Source organism: Triturus cristatus, chromosome 6 (assembly GCF_964204655.1).
Source record: "Triturus cristatus chromosome 6, aTriCri1.1, whole genome shotgun sequence".
NCBI classification, from domain to species: domain Eukaryota; kingdom Metazoa; phylum Chordata; class Amphibia; order Caudata; family Salamandridae; genus Triturus; species Triturus cristatus.
The window spans coordinates 1,229,139,711-1,229,156,177 of NC_140589.1; the positions used below are offsets into that span (position 1 = coordinate 1,229,139,711).

Genomic DNA, 16,467 nt, shown 5'->3' on the forward strand with positions numbered 1-16,467 from the left:
ATTGTTTTAACAGGGGTACAATCAGCTGGATGAATAGGAAGGTCTTAAAGCACACGTTACTACTTGTGTAACGATATATCTGTATGAGACATTAGTTAGTGATAGATTCCTTACCTTAGAATATGCCCAGGCGTCAGACTGGATCCAGAAAGTTTTTTCGTAAGCAGTACCCATGCGCATCAGTAGGTGGCGTTGTGCGGCTCCGCGTCTGTCGCTGGCGTTGTATGCGCCGAGATGACGTCACGGAGACTACTTAGGCGCCACCCATGCGCGCTGACGTCAGCTCAGTACATGACTTTCCACGCCAGGAACGCAGAGCCATGCAAGAAACTGACCACTGGTGCCATGAAACTAGGACCCTGAAAGGGATGACCTTAACCCTAAAATCAATTCGCAGAACGGGGAGGATGGGTGGGGTGGTAAGGAATCTATCACTAACTAATGTCTCTTACAGATATATCATTACACAAGTAGTAACTTGTGCATCTGAAAGAGACACGTTAGTGATTGATTCCTTACCTTAGAATAGATACCCCAGCAATACCAAACCCGGTGGTGGGTCTGCGAAGAGATTACACCAGAAAGTCACGGAGAACAGAACGGCCAAAGAAGCAGTCTCTCCGAACTTGACTGTCAAGGCAGTAATGCTTGGTAAAAGTGTGCAGCGAGGCCCATGTAGCTGCCTGACAAATATCCTGTAAGGGAACGCCACGTCCCAAGGCAGTAGTGGCCGCCGTTGCCCTGGTAGAATTGGCACGCAGCCACACAGGAGGCTCCTTCTTAGCCAACGAGTAACATGCTTTGATGCACAGAACGACCCACCGAGAAATGGTTCATTTGTGCACAGTCCGACCTTTTTTGGCGCCCACGTAGCCAACAAAGAGCTGGTCATCCACCCGGCTGTGTGTGCTTCAGATAGAACGAGAGCGCACGTTTTGGGTCCAGACGGTGGAGCCTCTCTTCCTCTTTTGAGGGATGCGGAGGCAGAAGGAAGGTGGGCAAGGTGATGGTCTGCCCGATGTGGAAGGGCGTGACAACCTTTGGCAAAAAATAAGGACGGGTCCTTAAAACCACCTTGTCCGGATGAACAGAAAGGAAAGGAGGTTTAAAAGAAAGAGCCTGGAGCTCACTCACTCTTCTGCCAGAGGTGATAGCTACCAGGAAAGCCGTCTTGAGAGTGAGAAGACGTAAAGGACAGTTATGCAGGGGCTCAAAGGGAGCGCACATCAGATAGGTCAAGACAAGATTTAAGTCCTATTGAGGCATTACGAAAGGCATGGGGGGAAACGTGTGTGTAAGGCCTTTCAGGAAACGGTTAACAACCCGGAGACTTAAAGAGAGAAGGCTGATCTGGAAGCCTTAGAAAGGCGGAGATGGATGAAAGATAACCTTTGACAGTGCCCAGAGCAGAGCCCTGCTGGGCCAAGGATAGTAGGAACAGAAGGACTTTAGAAAGAGGGGCAGAAAGGGGATCCACAGACTTCGCTGTGCACCACGCCACAAACTTGTTCCACCGGCAGGCATGCACCGTCTTAGTGGATGGACGCTTGGCTGCCAGAATGACATCACAGACTTCGGGAGGAAGATCGAAAGCTGTCAACTGTCGCCGCTCAATCTCCACGCATGGAGGTAGAGGCTGAACAGGTTCGGGTGGAGGAACGTTCCCTGCTGCTGCGACAGAAGATCCTCCCGAAGAAGCAGACGGATCGGGGGATCGATAGCCATGCTGAGGAGCTCGGGATACCAGTATCTTCGTGCCCAGTCCGGAGCCACAAGGATGACTTGGGCCCGGTCGCGCTGAATCTTCTTCAGCACTCTGGGCAGAAGTGGTATAGGCGGAAAGGCGTACAACAGACCGCAACTCCACTCGCGCCGAAAAGCGTCGCCGAGCGAGTGCCGCCTTGGAAATTCCAACGCGCAGAACTGATGACATTGCGCGTTCTCTTTGGTGGCGAAAAGATCTAACCAAGGCTCTCCCCACTGTAGAAAGAGGCCTTGCGCCACGTCCGAGTGCAGACGTCATTCGTGATCCATCAAGCACCGGCGGCTGAGTTTGTCTGCCCTGGCGTTCAGAGAACCTGCCAGGTGTTGAACCACCAAGGTAATGCCCTGATGTTCCAGCCATGTCCAGAGGCGCAGAGCCTCCTGACATAGGGTCCACGACCCCACCCCGCCCTGTTTGTTGCAATACCAAATGGTGGTGGTGTTGTCTGTGAACACCTGCACCACACTTCCCCAGACAGAGGGAAGGAATGCCTTCAGTGCAAGTCGGATCGCCCGCAGCTCCAAAAGGTTGATATGGAGCCGGGACTCCGCCGGAGACCAGAGTACTCTGATCTCCGCCTCTCCCAAGTGGCCAACCCCATCCCAGGAGGGACGCATCCGTTACCACTGTGTGCTCCGGTTGGGGAAGGGAGAGGTATCTGTCATTGACCCAATCGCGATTCATGAGCCACCACTGCAATTGTTGTGCAGTGCCCTCCGAGATCTGGACATGATCGGACAGGTTGTCCTGATGCTGCGCCCAATGGAACTTCAGGTCCCACTGCAGAGCCCGCAAATGCCATCTGGCATGTTTCATCAGCAGGATGCAGGAGGCCAGCAGGCCCAAGAGCCGGAGGGTCAGCCTGACTGAAACCCGGGATAGAGGCTGAAAGATCGGAATCATAGCCTGAATATCCCGGGCTCGCTGCTCGGGAGGATAAACCCGAAACCGCGTCTAATCCAGATCCGCTCCTATGAAGTGGAGGTGCTGAGAGGGACTCAGGTGTGACTTCGGCATGTTGATGGGAGAACCCCAGCAAATGCAGGCGATCGGCCGTAGTCTGAAGGTGGGAGACGACTGTCTGGGGTGAGCCCGCCTTCAACAACCAGTCGTCTAGGTAGGGGAAGATTAACACCCCTGACCTGCGCAGATGAGCTGCGACCACCGCCATCCCTTTCGTGAACACCCGAGGGGCGCTGGTAAGGCCGAAGGGGAGCACGGCAAATTGAAAATGCTCGTGGCCTACCGTGAACCGCAGGTAACGCCGGTGGGCCGGCAGGACAGGGATGTGAAAATATGCGTCATGCAAGTGCAACGCTACCATCCAGTCTCCAGGGTTGAGGGCAGCCAAGACCTGAGCCAGAGTTAGCATTTTGAACTTCTCCTTCCGGAGGAAGCGGTTGACGTTCCGGAGGTCCAAGATGGGACGTAGACCCCCTATGTTCTTCTCGGGGACCAGAAAGTAGTGGGAATAACAACCACTCCCTACTTCCGGCCCCGGAACGCACTCGATGGCCCCCTTGGCCAAGAGGGTCGTAACTTCCTGCTGGAGAGTCGTCAAGTGATCCCCTGACATGCGGTGAAACTGAGGTGGCATGGCTGGAGGGGTGGACGGAAAGGGAAGGGAGTAACCCTTGCGGATGATCTGCAGCACCCACGTGTCCAATGTGATAGTGTGCCAGTGGGGGAGGTGATGGCGGATCCTGCCACCTTCTGGCGTGGGGTGCTCCACAAAGCTCGGATTAGGAAGGTTTGGAGGCAGAAGCAGCGGAGGTGGACTGACCCCCACGCTGATTCCCAGACCCACCCCTGAGGAAGCCGTGTCCGCGCTGCAGCTGGGTCTGCACAGGCTTGCTGAAGGAACGCGCCTGGGCGCTCCTGCCGTTGTCACGAAAGGAACGAAAACCAGGAGTGGCTGGGCTTTTCGTGGTAAGACCTAAGGACTTGACCGTAGCCCGCGAGTCCTTAAAACGCTCCAGCGCACTGTCTGCCTTATTGCCAAACAGGCGGGTGCCATCAAAGGGCATGTCCCTGAGTGAGCTTTGTACATCTGGCGAGAACCCGGTAGATCTCAACCAGGCGTGGCGACGAAGCGCCACAGTCGTAGAAATGGCTCTACCTAGTGAGTCCGCAGTGTCCAAACCACACCAAATGGCGAACCTAACCGCATCCTTACCCTCGGCAACAGCTAGAGACAGCACAGCTTGGGACTCTTCAGGACACTGAGGCAACACCTGTGCAACGGCATCCCACACCGCGTGGGACTAGCAGCCCAAGAGGCATGCGGTGTTCACTGACCGCAGCCCTAAGCTGGCCGAAGAGAACAACCGCTTCCGAACTGATCCAGCTTCTTAGAGTCCTTATCCGGCGGAGCCATGGGAAAGGCACTCTGGGACGTCGAAGCTTGGATGACCAAGCTCTCGGGCGTAGGATGAGTGGTCAGAAAGGCAGGGTCACCCGACGCTGGGCGATGACGTCTGGCGACATTCTTATCCACCGGGGCCCATGTGGCTGGCCGAGACCAAGTGCCCAGCAAGACGTCAGTGAGGGTGTCGTTAAATGGCAGCAGGAGCTCCGACGAAGTGGACGCCGTCTGGAGCACCTAAGTGAGGAGATTAGTTTTCAGGGCCACCGTAGGAAGATCAAGGTAGAGGACCTCAGCGGCCCGACGAAGCACCATCGTGTACGAGGCGCCCTCCTCCATGGTAGGTGGAGGAGAGGCAAACCCCGGATCAGAGGAGAGATCGAGGCCCCCGGCCTCCTCTAACTCGTCCGCCCAGTCCTGCTTGGAGCCACATTGACGAGAAAGCTGGTCCTCGGACCCCTCCCAGTCATCCTCCACCTCTGCCGCAGACGGGACAGGTGGTGGGGCAGGGACCAGGGAAGGAACAAACGGCGCAGGACAGGGCCGAACCGGCGCCGTGTCCCAGTGCGGATCCCAGGTAGTGGCAAAGGTGTCCGAGAACCTGGGCAGGGGCGGGACAAATGGTACCCACTGCGGCGCCGGAGCCAAGGGCGGCGCTGGAGCCAGAGCCGGCAGCGCGGGACCTTGTGGCGCCGTGGCCGGAGCCAGAGGCGCAGGATCCAGCGGCGCCGAAGCCGCTGGCCCGACAGGATCCTGACACGGGGCCCAAGGACGCGCCGGCGGGGCCCCAAGGGCACGCTGGCGGAAGCCCGAGGCCTAAACAGGCAGTCCAAGGTGGCAAGAAATTCTTGCACCTGACCGGGAGTCGCTGACGGACCCAGGTAAGGTGGGTAGGCCGCGAGACTCCCAGGCTCCAAAGGAGCCGCAGGGGCAGAACCCCTGTCCCCCTCATCCGCATCCGGGGATCGACGGGGGGACGTCGGAGAGCGACAATGCTTCTTCGACTTCTTTTTGTGTTGTCACTTACCCGAATCCGAGGGTGAAGACTTGGAGCCCGAGGAGCGAGGATAGTGGCCCCGCGAGCGTTGCCTGGAGCAGCCCCTGGACCGCGAACGGCACGGTGACGAGTGGCGGACCTCAAACAGCTTCCGGCGCCGCTCCCTCAAGGCCTTCAGGGCCATGCCCAAACAGTCCATGGAGGCCCGGGAGTCATGGTCGCTCTCCAGGCAGTAGAGACAGACGTCGTGGGGGTCCGACACCGACATATTGCGCCAGCAGGACCCACAAGACTTAAAACCAGGCATCTCTATGACACCAACTCGAACTTACAGGAGGCAAAAAGTTAGTCAAAAAGCGACTAAGGTATGTGCTTTAACCGGATCTGCGCTTACTGGCGCGGAAAAAGGAAGAACTGACGTTAGCGCGCATGGGTGGCGCCTAAGTAGTCTCCGTGACGTCATCTCGGCGCATACGACGCCAGCGACAGACGCGGAGCCGCACAACGCCACCTACTGACGCGCAGGGGTACTGCTAACGAAAAAACGTTCCGGATACAGTTTGATGCCTGGGGATATTCTAAGGTAAGGAATCTATCACTAACGTGTCTCTTTCAGATTCTGTCATTCTTCCCTGGGAGAGATGTTTCTTATTGAATGCCAAAACAAAGTTCTGGTTTCAAGAGTTTCCTGAAGTGTCAGTAGTGCTACCCAGTGTGAAACAGAAGGCCGAGACTATTTTGAGAATTTTGGGCCATGGACATCTAAGGATCTTTTCCCCTGTTGTCACAGTAAATAGGCTTTTCACTTAATTTCCATCCTCTATCACTCAAATAGATTTCCAGAGTCTACTGGTTCTGCCTACAGGCACCAAAGCATAAAAAAGTATTACAAGCTTGCTCTTGGCACAAACAAATGTGAATTATTTTATTTTCCAAGTAATCAAAAATGTCTAAATAAGTATCAATTAAATACCGGCAGCAGGATTTGGGAGATGTAGCCCATATATTTTCGGGCTGCCCTACATTACACAGTTATAGGAAAGGATTCATGATACAGTAACTAATAACGAAACATTTCCAGTACTACTCAACTGTGCTTTATTGACTGCAAGGAGCTACATCAATTGGAGCTGTGGTGGGTGTGCGTTTAATTAAACCAGATGCAAAATGACTCGATTATGAAATGCTGGATCATTATCGCCCCTATTCCCAATGAATTAATGACCCAACTGTCAGCACAGGGCAAGCTTCAAGTGGTGGTTCCTCCATAAAAGTAACAGAGAGGGTTGTTATGCTTTAAATAGGTTCTTTTATAATGCTCTCTGCACTCTATGTATGGAGGGAAGGTTTATGGTGGGTGTGCTCCACTCCGACCCAATCTTACGAAAATGGTTGTGTGAATTTGAGCAACAGGGTCGTGTGTTGTATGTTTGGTTGTTATAATCTTTTTCTTTGCACCGTGAGGCTTAGATATATGGGGCCACTATAAGTTTTCTCAAGTTAAATATAGTAGTTGGCCAAGATAAATTACCCACGAAGTTGGTTGTAATAGTGATAAGAGCAATGCATTTGGATGAGCTTTCAGCATGGCTTCCTATTGTGCATATGGTTAATTAACTTAAGCTGATGATTGTTTTAGTAACGCATGACTTTGGGACTAATGCATATATCACCTATATGTCAAACTATGATTTTAAGGGACGTATACATGATATCTTTTGTATTTGTGTTAACTACAATTTTATATCACCAAAGGGGCAAATCTAATATTTTAAATTGACAAAGCTCCAACTCTAAGCTAAAAGCAACATTTTTGTTCAATTTGCGAGGGGCATCAAACCCTGTGTGGGGTACGATGTTAACAAGCTTCACAGTAATGAGAATTTGAGATCTTTTAATCAAGTGATTTGGTTCCACTATGGTTTAATTTCAACAATGCAGGACTGGTAGAATGGCACATTAAATACCTAGATGAATATGCTAGAATTTAAGGAATGAGCTCATTGGTGGGATGGCATGCGTTGGGTTGCCTGGATTACTCTTATTGCTTTCCATGTTAGCATTATTGATCCTTTCTGGTAATCTTAGAGGAAGTCAACATTCTGCAGGATATTTCCGCATAGTTTTTTATCTCTCTTGGAGATAACAATTTAAAATCTATTTTCGTGCAATACCATCAAAAACACTGAGCAGACAACATGAATTGCATTTGGCAAAGCAGATGACTTGAAGCTTGGATTCCCTAATTAACTCATCACCATCAAAATAACAACTGAAAAAATAATTTTTCTCTGATTTTCCCTTTTAAAATGAGTGGGTGGCTGCACATTTTTTGCTTTACACACATTATCGGAAATGATCTGACCAAATACAATGTCCGGTACATAAGTCATCTTACCAGGTAAATCATCTTCATCTTCGCTGAAAACATTGGGGTTAAACACTGGCAAATTGATGTAGTCCATAGAAATTTTTCGCACTTCTGGGAGGTAAATTGTCATCTGACGTGGCTGGAGATGCAGCAAGCTGGTCTTATAGATAACTAAAAGTCATAAGAATATTGTTGAAAACAAGGAGAATGAAAAGAGCAAAACTTGTCAGAGAACTACTTAACTGTTTTTATGACATTTATAAAGTCATCTACAAATAAGGACAACAAAAGGTTTCTACTTGAGAATGTGGTTAGAAGGTACATTTCTAAAAGCAAACATCTTTCGGACTATGAGTTCGAACAACCACAAAGGCCTTTTCTCCTGTCAGCACTGTGTTGTAATAATAATAATTAAAAACAATTATATATGCCACCGCAACACGGCCCTCAATATCAGGCGACTGAATGGGGTATTGGGGCAGCGCCACAGACTGCAGGAGGACGCGGTGGTGGTCTCTTTGGACGCCACCATGGCGTTCGACACCCTTGAGTGGCCGTATATGTTCGCGGTCCTGCGCAAACTAGGCTTTGGGCCTCAATTCATAGCGTGGGTGCGGCTGCTGTACGCTGAACCCCTGGCGCGGGTGCTGGTAAACAACAAGCTGTCTGAAGTTTTCACGCTGGAACGGGGGACACGGCAGGGCTGTCCCCTCTCTCCTCTTCTTTTCGCCCTCTCCCTTGAACCACTCGCAGCCTGGATAAGGCAGGATGCCGCATTAAGGGGCATAGCATGGGCGGAGGGGTGGGAGGATAGAATATCCCTATACGCTGATGACATACTCCTTTATCTCTCCAGGCCGCGAGGGTCGATAATAGTGGCACTCGACATTCTGGCTAGTTTCGGTCGCAATTCCGGATTCCGGGTCAATTGGGCCAAATCGCATCTATACGTCCTGCGTGGGAACCCTCCGAGGCTCCCGGACACTTGTCCTATTACGGTGGCAGAGGACGGGTTTAAGTACCTGGGTGTCTACATCACCGCTGATAAGGCCAAGCTATACGAGCACAATCTCAAGCCGCCATTGCAGCGGCTCCAAAGAGAGGCTAAATCCTGGCAGCACCTGCCACTTTCCTTGCTGGGCCGGGCAGCCCTGTTTAAGATGCTAGCGCTTCCTAGGTTCCTATATGCGCTGCAAAACTACCCGGACTTGGTCCCGAACAGCTACTTCGCGGCCATCGAGGCTGCTCTCTGCGACCTTCTCTGGGCCGGGGCGCCCCGAATCTCGCTGGCTAAGCTCACCCTGGGATGGTACGATGGCGGTATAGCCCTTCCCGACATCCGTAAATATTATTGGGCGGCCCATTTATCCGCAATAAACCAAGGGACGTATGGGGACGGGAACGACCCAGCATACGGCATGGATAGATGGCTGCTTCCCGGAGGGAACTACGAAATAGCGCTTTACTCGAGACGAGGTCTGCGTGGACTTACCGGACCCACGCTCCATTTGGTACAGATTTGGCGCACCGCGCAGAAGAAGCTCGGCTGGTCGGGAATCCTCACAATGGCCACACCACTTTGGGCCTCCGAAATATTGGGCAATCTGGGACGCACCAAGGGGTTCCGAAACTGGGACCTAATTGGCATCTCTCAAATTAAGGACATCTGGGGCCCTACAGGGATCCGCACGTTTGCGCAAATGCGAGAAACATATGAACTGGCGCAAACCGAATACTTTAGGTATTTGCAGGTGCGTCACTCCCTACAGTCGAACATCCCTCCTGAGACCAAACTGCCGCCAGCCTCCCCGCTTGAGGACAGGCTGCTGGACGGACACCTCCCGGAACAAGCCATATCCCTCACCTACAAAAAACTTATTAACAATCCCCCCGATGGAGGGAGGAGCCTAGCGCGCATCCAAGATGGTCGCGTGAGCACAGGGCTCCCCGGACCCTCGCTGCTCCTCGGAATTTATCCTGACAATATCCTGATTTGGTTTATGGAATCTGGGAGATGACGACCGGCTGAGCACGTATCTCTTTTCAGGAATTTAATCGGACCCGGGAATCCTGAAATATCGCTGTTTGAACTTTTGGGACCCACCCGTCGGAGGTGCCCGGGGCGAAGGTGGGCCGTGGGGCCGTGTCGCAGTTGAACAACAACGGCTGTGGCACGGGGCCAGGGGCCGCTTGGCCACTTTCGGTTTCACTTTCAGACCTCAGGGGGCTGGCCGGTGAAGCGATTGAGGTGGCGGGGTGTTTCCCTAAGCTCTGCACAAAGCTTTGTCTCCACCTGCCACTAGAGTGCCTCTCGCCTTGGGTCCCCCTGCACCGCCATATTGTGGCCTCGGGTGAGGCGCTGGTTTCCAGGGCCGGTACCCCAACTACTTTTGATCGGCAGTCCCCCTCGGAGTCCGTGGCCGCATGGGGGGCAAGGGGGGCCCTGAGGGGCGTAAGACTAAATCCTCCCTCCGTGGAGGATCGGTCCAGACCAACAACATGGACCGCTACACTCAGGGCAGAGGCTCTCCTGGAACGGCCGGTCCCCCCTCAGACGTCGCCGGTGGTGGCACATCCGTCTCTTCGGAACTTTCCCTACAGGACATCATGGGCGCCATTGATGGCATCAGGGAGACCATCGCCACGCAATACGAGGCCCTGGCCCGCAAGATCGATACGGTGGCGATTGATGTCACCTTAATACGGGCGGACCTCTCCAAAACAAACGAGAGGGTTCAAACTCTCGATGCGCGGACCTCCACCCTGGGCGCGGATGTGTCGGACCTGCAGGCCGCGCTTGGCGACATCAAGGTGGTCAATGAGCAGATGGCCCGGCGGCTGGAGGACTTCGAGGGACGGGCCCGACGCAACAACATCCGTGTCATCGGCGTACCGGAGTCCTCCGACGACCGCCCGGTTGACCTCCTGGTCGAGGAACTCATCCTCCAACAGCTGACCCCTGCGGGCTTGAGTAAATTTTTTGCCGTTGAACGGGCTCATCGAGTTCCGGGCGGGCGGCCACGGCCGGGGGCCCCCCCGAGGCCTATCGTGGCCAAACTGTTTTACTACAGAGACCGGGATGTGATTCTGCAGGCCTCGCGGGTCCACGGCCCGGTTCGACATGAGAACTCATCCATTAACTTTTATCCGGACTTTACTCAACTTGTCCAGAAGCAGCGGATGGGATTCCAGGGGGTGAAACGTCGTCTCCGTGAGCTGGGCCTAAAGTACTCTATGCTCTACCCTGCCAAACTCCGAGTGGAACATGAGGATCGGACTGCCTTCTTTGACTCTCCTGTGGCCGTGAGTGACTGGTTGGACTCGCTGCCGGACAGAGGTGGCCGCCCCGGGCCCTCTGCGGGTGCCAACGGTGACGGATCCCCTTTGGAGTGACTTTCGGTCCTTGATTTTGCCAATTTGCACTGCTCAGCTGGGTTGTACTTCTTTGGTTCAGTGTGTTTTGCTAGTACCTGTATGGGGGGCGGGCGGGGACGGGTCCCTTTCCTCCTCCGGGGTCTTTTTGTAGACTGGGGTTAGTTGGGCGACAGGCACACTGCAATTTGGGGGGGTTTTTTGGCCCGCAGGGGTGCAGGGTGGGGGGAGTTGGGTGTTGGGGGGGGTGGGGGGGAAGGAGGGGTTGTTTTGTAGTGTGGTTTTTGTTTGCAGGGTGAGGTATTGATTTTCTTCCACTTTTGGGACTTGTGCTACTTGCGGGGGGACCTCTGATCTATTGGAGGGGATGGGGGGGGACGGGTTGAAGCTGATGTCATGGAACGTCAATGGGTTGGGGGACCGTATCAAACGGGGTGTAGTTCTGCAGTATTTGCGTCGTCTGACTCCTGATGTGGTGTTTCTCCAAGAGACGCATTTGGTTGGTAATGTCTGCCATGCAATGAACAGGGGGGGATACCGCCTCGTGGCTCACTCTGGCTACACAACTGGCTCCAGGGGGGTGGGCATTCTCCTGCGATCCTCACTTCCGTTGGAGATCACGAGGGTGGTCTCAGATGACGGAGGGCGTTATGTTTGTCTGACTGGGAGGTGGGAGGGGCATCCCCTTGCCCTGGTCTCAATTTACGTCCCACCGGGCCTCCAGAACTCCACCTTCGCGGACTTGGGTCGAATGCTGCTTGAACTTCCGGATGGCCTTTTGCTTATGGGCGGGGATTTTAATTCGGTGGTCTCGGGTGACCTGGATCGTCACCCACCCAGGGCCCTCCCCGCTGCCCAGGCTTGGCTAGGTGGCCTGTTGGAGACCTTCGGCCTGGTGGATAGTTGGCGATTAATGCATCCGACCCAATGTCAATACACCTTTCACTCTGGGGCACATGGGAGTCTCTCTAGGTTAGACTATTTCCTTATGCCCGCGGCGCAGACGGGTCGAATTCGAGAGGTCAGGCACCTGGCGAGGGGCATCTCCGATCATTCCCCGCTGTGGCTTCTCTTTGACACCGAGTCGCGGTCCGCAGGGCGGATAGCTCCCATTAACCCGTGGTACCTGCGAGACCCTACTACCCGCGAGAGTCTGGTTAAGGCTATGGACCAATACTTTCTTGAAAACGAGGGGTCTGTGTTGTCTGCAATGTCCCTGTGGGAAGCCTTTAAAACCGTAGTCCGCGGACACGCCCTCTCCCAGATAGTGGTGGCTAAGAAGCTCAGGAGTGAGGCGGTGGTGAAGCTGGAGACTGACATCTCGGGGCTGGAGTCGGCCTTGGAGGCGGGTGTCACTCCGGACGGGCTCCACGCCCTCAACCTGAAACAGTTTGCATACAGATCTCTTGTCACTGACGCGGCCAAAACTATGTATAGGGAGCAGCAGGGTCGGTTGTATGATGCCGGGGACAAGGCGGGAAAGCTGATTGCGTGGCTGGATAAGAAGGAGAGAGTGAATCGCGTGGTCCCGGAGTTGCGTGTCTCGGATGGGGTGTGTGTGACTGAGCCTGGTGAGATTGTGGAATGTTTTGCCGACCACCTCCGGACTGTGTACTCCCCGGTGACTGATAGGGATGAGGAAGATTCACGCCTTCTCCTTAGGGACATTGCTTTGCCTGGCCTTTCTGCCGAGGACCGTGAGCAGCTGGACGCTCCCTTGTCGGTAGATGAAATCGCGACTGCGATTCGGTCCCTTCGCTCGGGCAAGGCCATGGGTCCCAACGGTCTACCTATCGAATTATATAAGTTGCGCCCGGATAAACTAGCGCCCTTCCTCCGTCGTATGTTTCAGGAGTCCCTCGAGGCCGGTTCCCTTCCGGTCGACCAGCGACTGGCCACGATAGTCGTGATCCCCAAGGACGGTAAGCCACGGGACAGCTGTGCCTCTTACAGGCCTATCTCACTGCTAAATGCAGAGCCTAAAATCCTGGCTAAAGTCCTTGCCAATCGTTTGTTGAGCGTCATCTGCGATCTGATTCATCCTGATCAATGCGGCTTCATCCCACATCGCAACACTGCCCTCAACTTGCGGCGTCTCCATGGCGCCCTCGCCAGGGCAGAGTACCTCTCCGAACCGGCCGTGCTGGTTTCTTTAGATGCCACGATGGCCTTTGACACTATCGAGTGGCCATTCCTCTGGGCTGTTTTGACCAAATTCGGCTTTGGGGAGGGATTTCTTGGCTGGGTGAAGCTTCTCTACACGGGACCCATGGCTCAGGTGGTGGTTAATGGGCGGGTCTCTCGGCCCTTCGCTCTTGGTCGGGGTACGAGGCAGGGGTGCCCGTTGTCCCCTCTGCTCTTTGCTCTCGCCCTGGAGCCCCTCGCCGCTTGGCTCCGCTGGGAGCCCTCGATCAAGGGGATCCGGTGGGCCCCGGGCTTTGAGGATCGGGTCTCGTTATATGCTGACGATATCCTCCTGTATCTTACCTCGCCGCGGCAGTCGCTTAACGTTCTCTTCGATGTTCTGACTTCCTACGGGAGAAATTCGGGTCTCACGATTAACTGGTCTAAATCCTGTGTCTATCCTATCTCCGGTGGCCCCCCTCTCCTGCCGCTTCGGCTTCCGATCCAAATATCTCTGTCCGGCTTTAAATACCTGGGGATACACATCTCCTTGGACCCAGTAGCTCGCTATGAGCACAATCTCCTGCTTCCACTTCGACGTTTGAGGGAAGACACGGCTCGGTGGTGTAGGCTGCCCCTGTCCCCACTGGGTCGGGCCGCATTGTTTAAAATGATGTCCCTTCCCAGGTTCCTCTATGCACTTCAGAACTCCTTCGACATCATTCCCGTGGCCTACTTTCGGGAAGTAGAGAGCCTGCAGAGGAGACTGGTGTGGGACGGACGGGCGCGTATCGCCCTGGCCAAACTCACTCTCCCCTGGTACGACGGGGGCATCGCGCTTCCCGACATTCGCAGGTACTACTGGGCCGCACAGCTATCAGCCATTAACCACGCCACGTATGCGCCTGGCTTGAACCCGGCGTATGAGATGGATAAATTCCTGCTTCCCGGCGGTAACTATAACAGGGCGCTTTACTCCCGCTCGGCTGGACGGACCTTGACGGGCCCCACTAAGATCGCGGTACGGATTTGGAAGGCGGCCAACGTAGCCATGGGCTGGAGTGAGCGACTGACATGCGCTACTCCTTTATTTGCCTCCGACCGACTGGGAAGCCTCTGGACAACGAAGGGTTTTGACCGTTGGGACACGATTGGCATCAGTAGAGTGGGAGACTTATGGATGAAGGGCGCGGTTAAGACCTTCGCGGCGCTCCAGAGCGAATACGACCTCACGGAAAAGGAGTTCTTCCGATACGCCCAGGTTCGGCACGCCCTGCTCTCTGTCTTTGGGGAGGGGACCAAGATCCCGGCCTCTTCGCCCCTCGAGGACCGCATACTTGATGGTCATGTTCCCGACAGTACTATCTCCTTAATCTATAAAAAACTCATTAATACTCGGGCTGACCTATTGGTGCGCCTTCGGGAGACGTGGACGGGGGACGGGGTGGAATTAGACGACGAGGACTGGCAGTCCGCACTATCATCCCCCAAGGAAGTTGCCATTCCAGCCCGCCTCCGCCTGGTTCAGCTAAAGATTCTCCACCGGGTGTATGTTACGGGCCCCTGTCTGGTCTCGATGGGGTTCTCGGAGGATGGGCTCTGCAGGCGGGGGTGTGGGCTCAGTGCCACCTTTCTCCATATCCTTTGGGAGTGCCGGGAGGTGGCGGAATACTGGCGTCGGGTTCATGGGGTCATGGGACAAGTCACCGGGGTGGCGCTGCTGCCGGAGGTGCGTCGCTGTGTCTTGAATGTGTGGGAGCCCAATGATTATAACGCGGCGCAGACTCGGTGGGCGGCCCTGGGCTACATGATTGCCAAGAGGGATATAGCGCAGCTTTGGGGCTCCCAGCGGCCACCCACCGTGTCAGTATGGAAGGAAAACATGGACTGGTGTATGTTTAGGGAGAAGACCGTATATGTGGCCCGCGGTAAACCCGGGGCATGGGGTAGAATTTGGGGGCAATGGAACGTATATCGTGGGGGTATCTGTACGCCCCCCCTGGTGGACACCGATATTGCTTTGTCCCCCTGACCCTTGATGGTTCCTCGCAACTGATTGTGATAATATAGATGTTCCTTTCCCGTTACCCCCCCCCCCGATCTTTCAGTACTCCCTCCTGTTGATAGCTAATTGAAGTCTTGGAGTTAAAGTCCCCCGGATGTAGCCTGACCCACGTTTTCTGCCCGTATGCCTCGCCTTTTGTTTTTGTTGTTATTTATGTTAAATGTATGTCTCCTGCCTTTCTCGAGCTATCCTGAGCCACTTATGGGGCTGGGCCCCAGGTGTCGCCTACTGCCTTGACTAATGTGCGATCCTTTCTGAATCTAGCGGCCGGCCCTGGTGGTTGTAGGCCCATGCTTGTAACTGATTTATTGTTTCAATAAAATTTAAAAAAAAAAAAAGAAATATGCAGGTTCACTATTTCTGCTTTACAAACAAACTCTTTTTATTACCTAGACTAAATTTATGTATAACAAGAATCAAGCCCATATATAGGGTACACATGATTGCTGGCTTGCCTCTTAGGTCACTAATAGCATTGTCATCTGGGCAGGAGCAGTAATAATTCCCAGTTTATGTTTAAAAACTCACTTTTCATAAATATATTACCAAAGCATGATATGGTAGTGCATTGTTATTTACTGATTGCACATTTTCCATTGAAATGGCCACAAAACTTTCCTACGAACAAGTAGTTTTACTGATAATAGTGCATAAACAATTTTTGGAAATTGGGTTTCAGCAAAAATATGTAAAATTTGCACATCACCAAGTTATGTGTTCTAATTTGTTTTGATACCATAAAAAATAAATCACCACAGAATTACAAAAAAAAAAAAAAAAAAAAAAAAAAAAAACAATCCCCCCGATATGCTTATCCCCCTCAGAGACAAATGGGTGGCCGAAGGCCTAGAGATAGATGATGAGGAGTGGCTTTATGCCTTGGCTTCCCCGCGGGAGGTCGCAATATCATCCCGACTGCGGCTTATCCAATTGAAGATTTTACATAGAGTATACATCTCCTGTACGAGACTTCACGCAATGGGGAGGGCGGACACAGCGCTCTGTAGGAGGGGATGTGGTGGCACAGGTACCTTCTTCCATGTGCTGTGGGGCTGCCCGAAGGTTCAGAGGTACTGGCGAAGGGTGGTGCGGTGTATGGAGGAGGTGTGGGAGGTGGAGATCCGCCTGGAGGCTAAGAGGTGCCTCCTCAATATCTGGGAGCCAACGGACCTGCCACCAAAGGGGAGGCTCTGGGTGACGCTCGGGCAAATGGTGGCGAAGAGGAACATAGCTAGACTCTGGGGAAGTTCTATTCCGCCCACATTGTCAGACTGGAACAGAGACATGGACTGGTGCATGCTGCAGGAAAAGACCGTCTATGTGGCGAGAGGGTGCCCCCTTAAGTGGGTCGAGGTGTGGTCCAAGTGGAATGATTTCAGAGGGGGCATTTGTATGCCTCCATCTGTCG

The 16,467-nt window shown here is 53.7% G+C and overlaps 1 protein-coding gene across 2 annotated transcripts in view; it reads right to left on the bottom strand.

Annotated features, from left to right (window-relative positions):
- The window catches only part of TULP4 (TUB like protein 4), a 787,154-nt gene that overhangs the window by 99,420 nt on the left and 671,267 nt on the right, over window positions 1-16,467 (bottom strand). For both annotated transcript variants that reach the window (XM_085612155.1, XM_085612156.1), the window contains one exon: window positions 7,526-7,669. In XM_085612155.1, coding sequence (XP_085468281.1) covers window positions 7,526-7,669 — 144 coding nt within the window. The remainder of the gene's footprint in view (window positions 1-7,525; window positions 7,670-16,467) is intronic.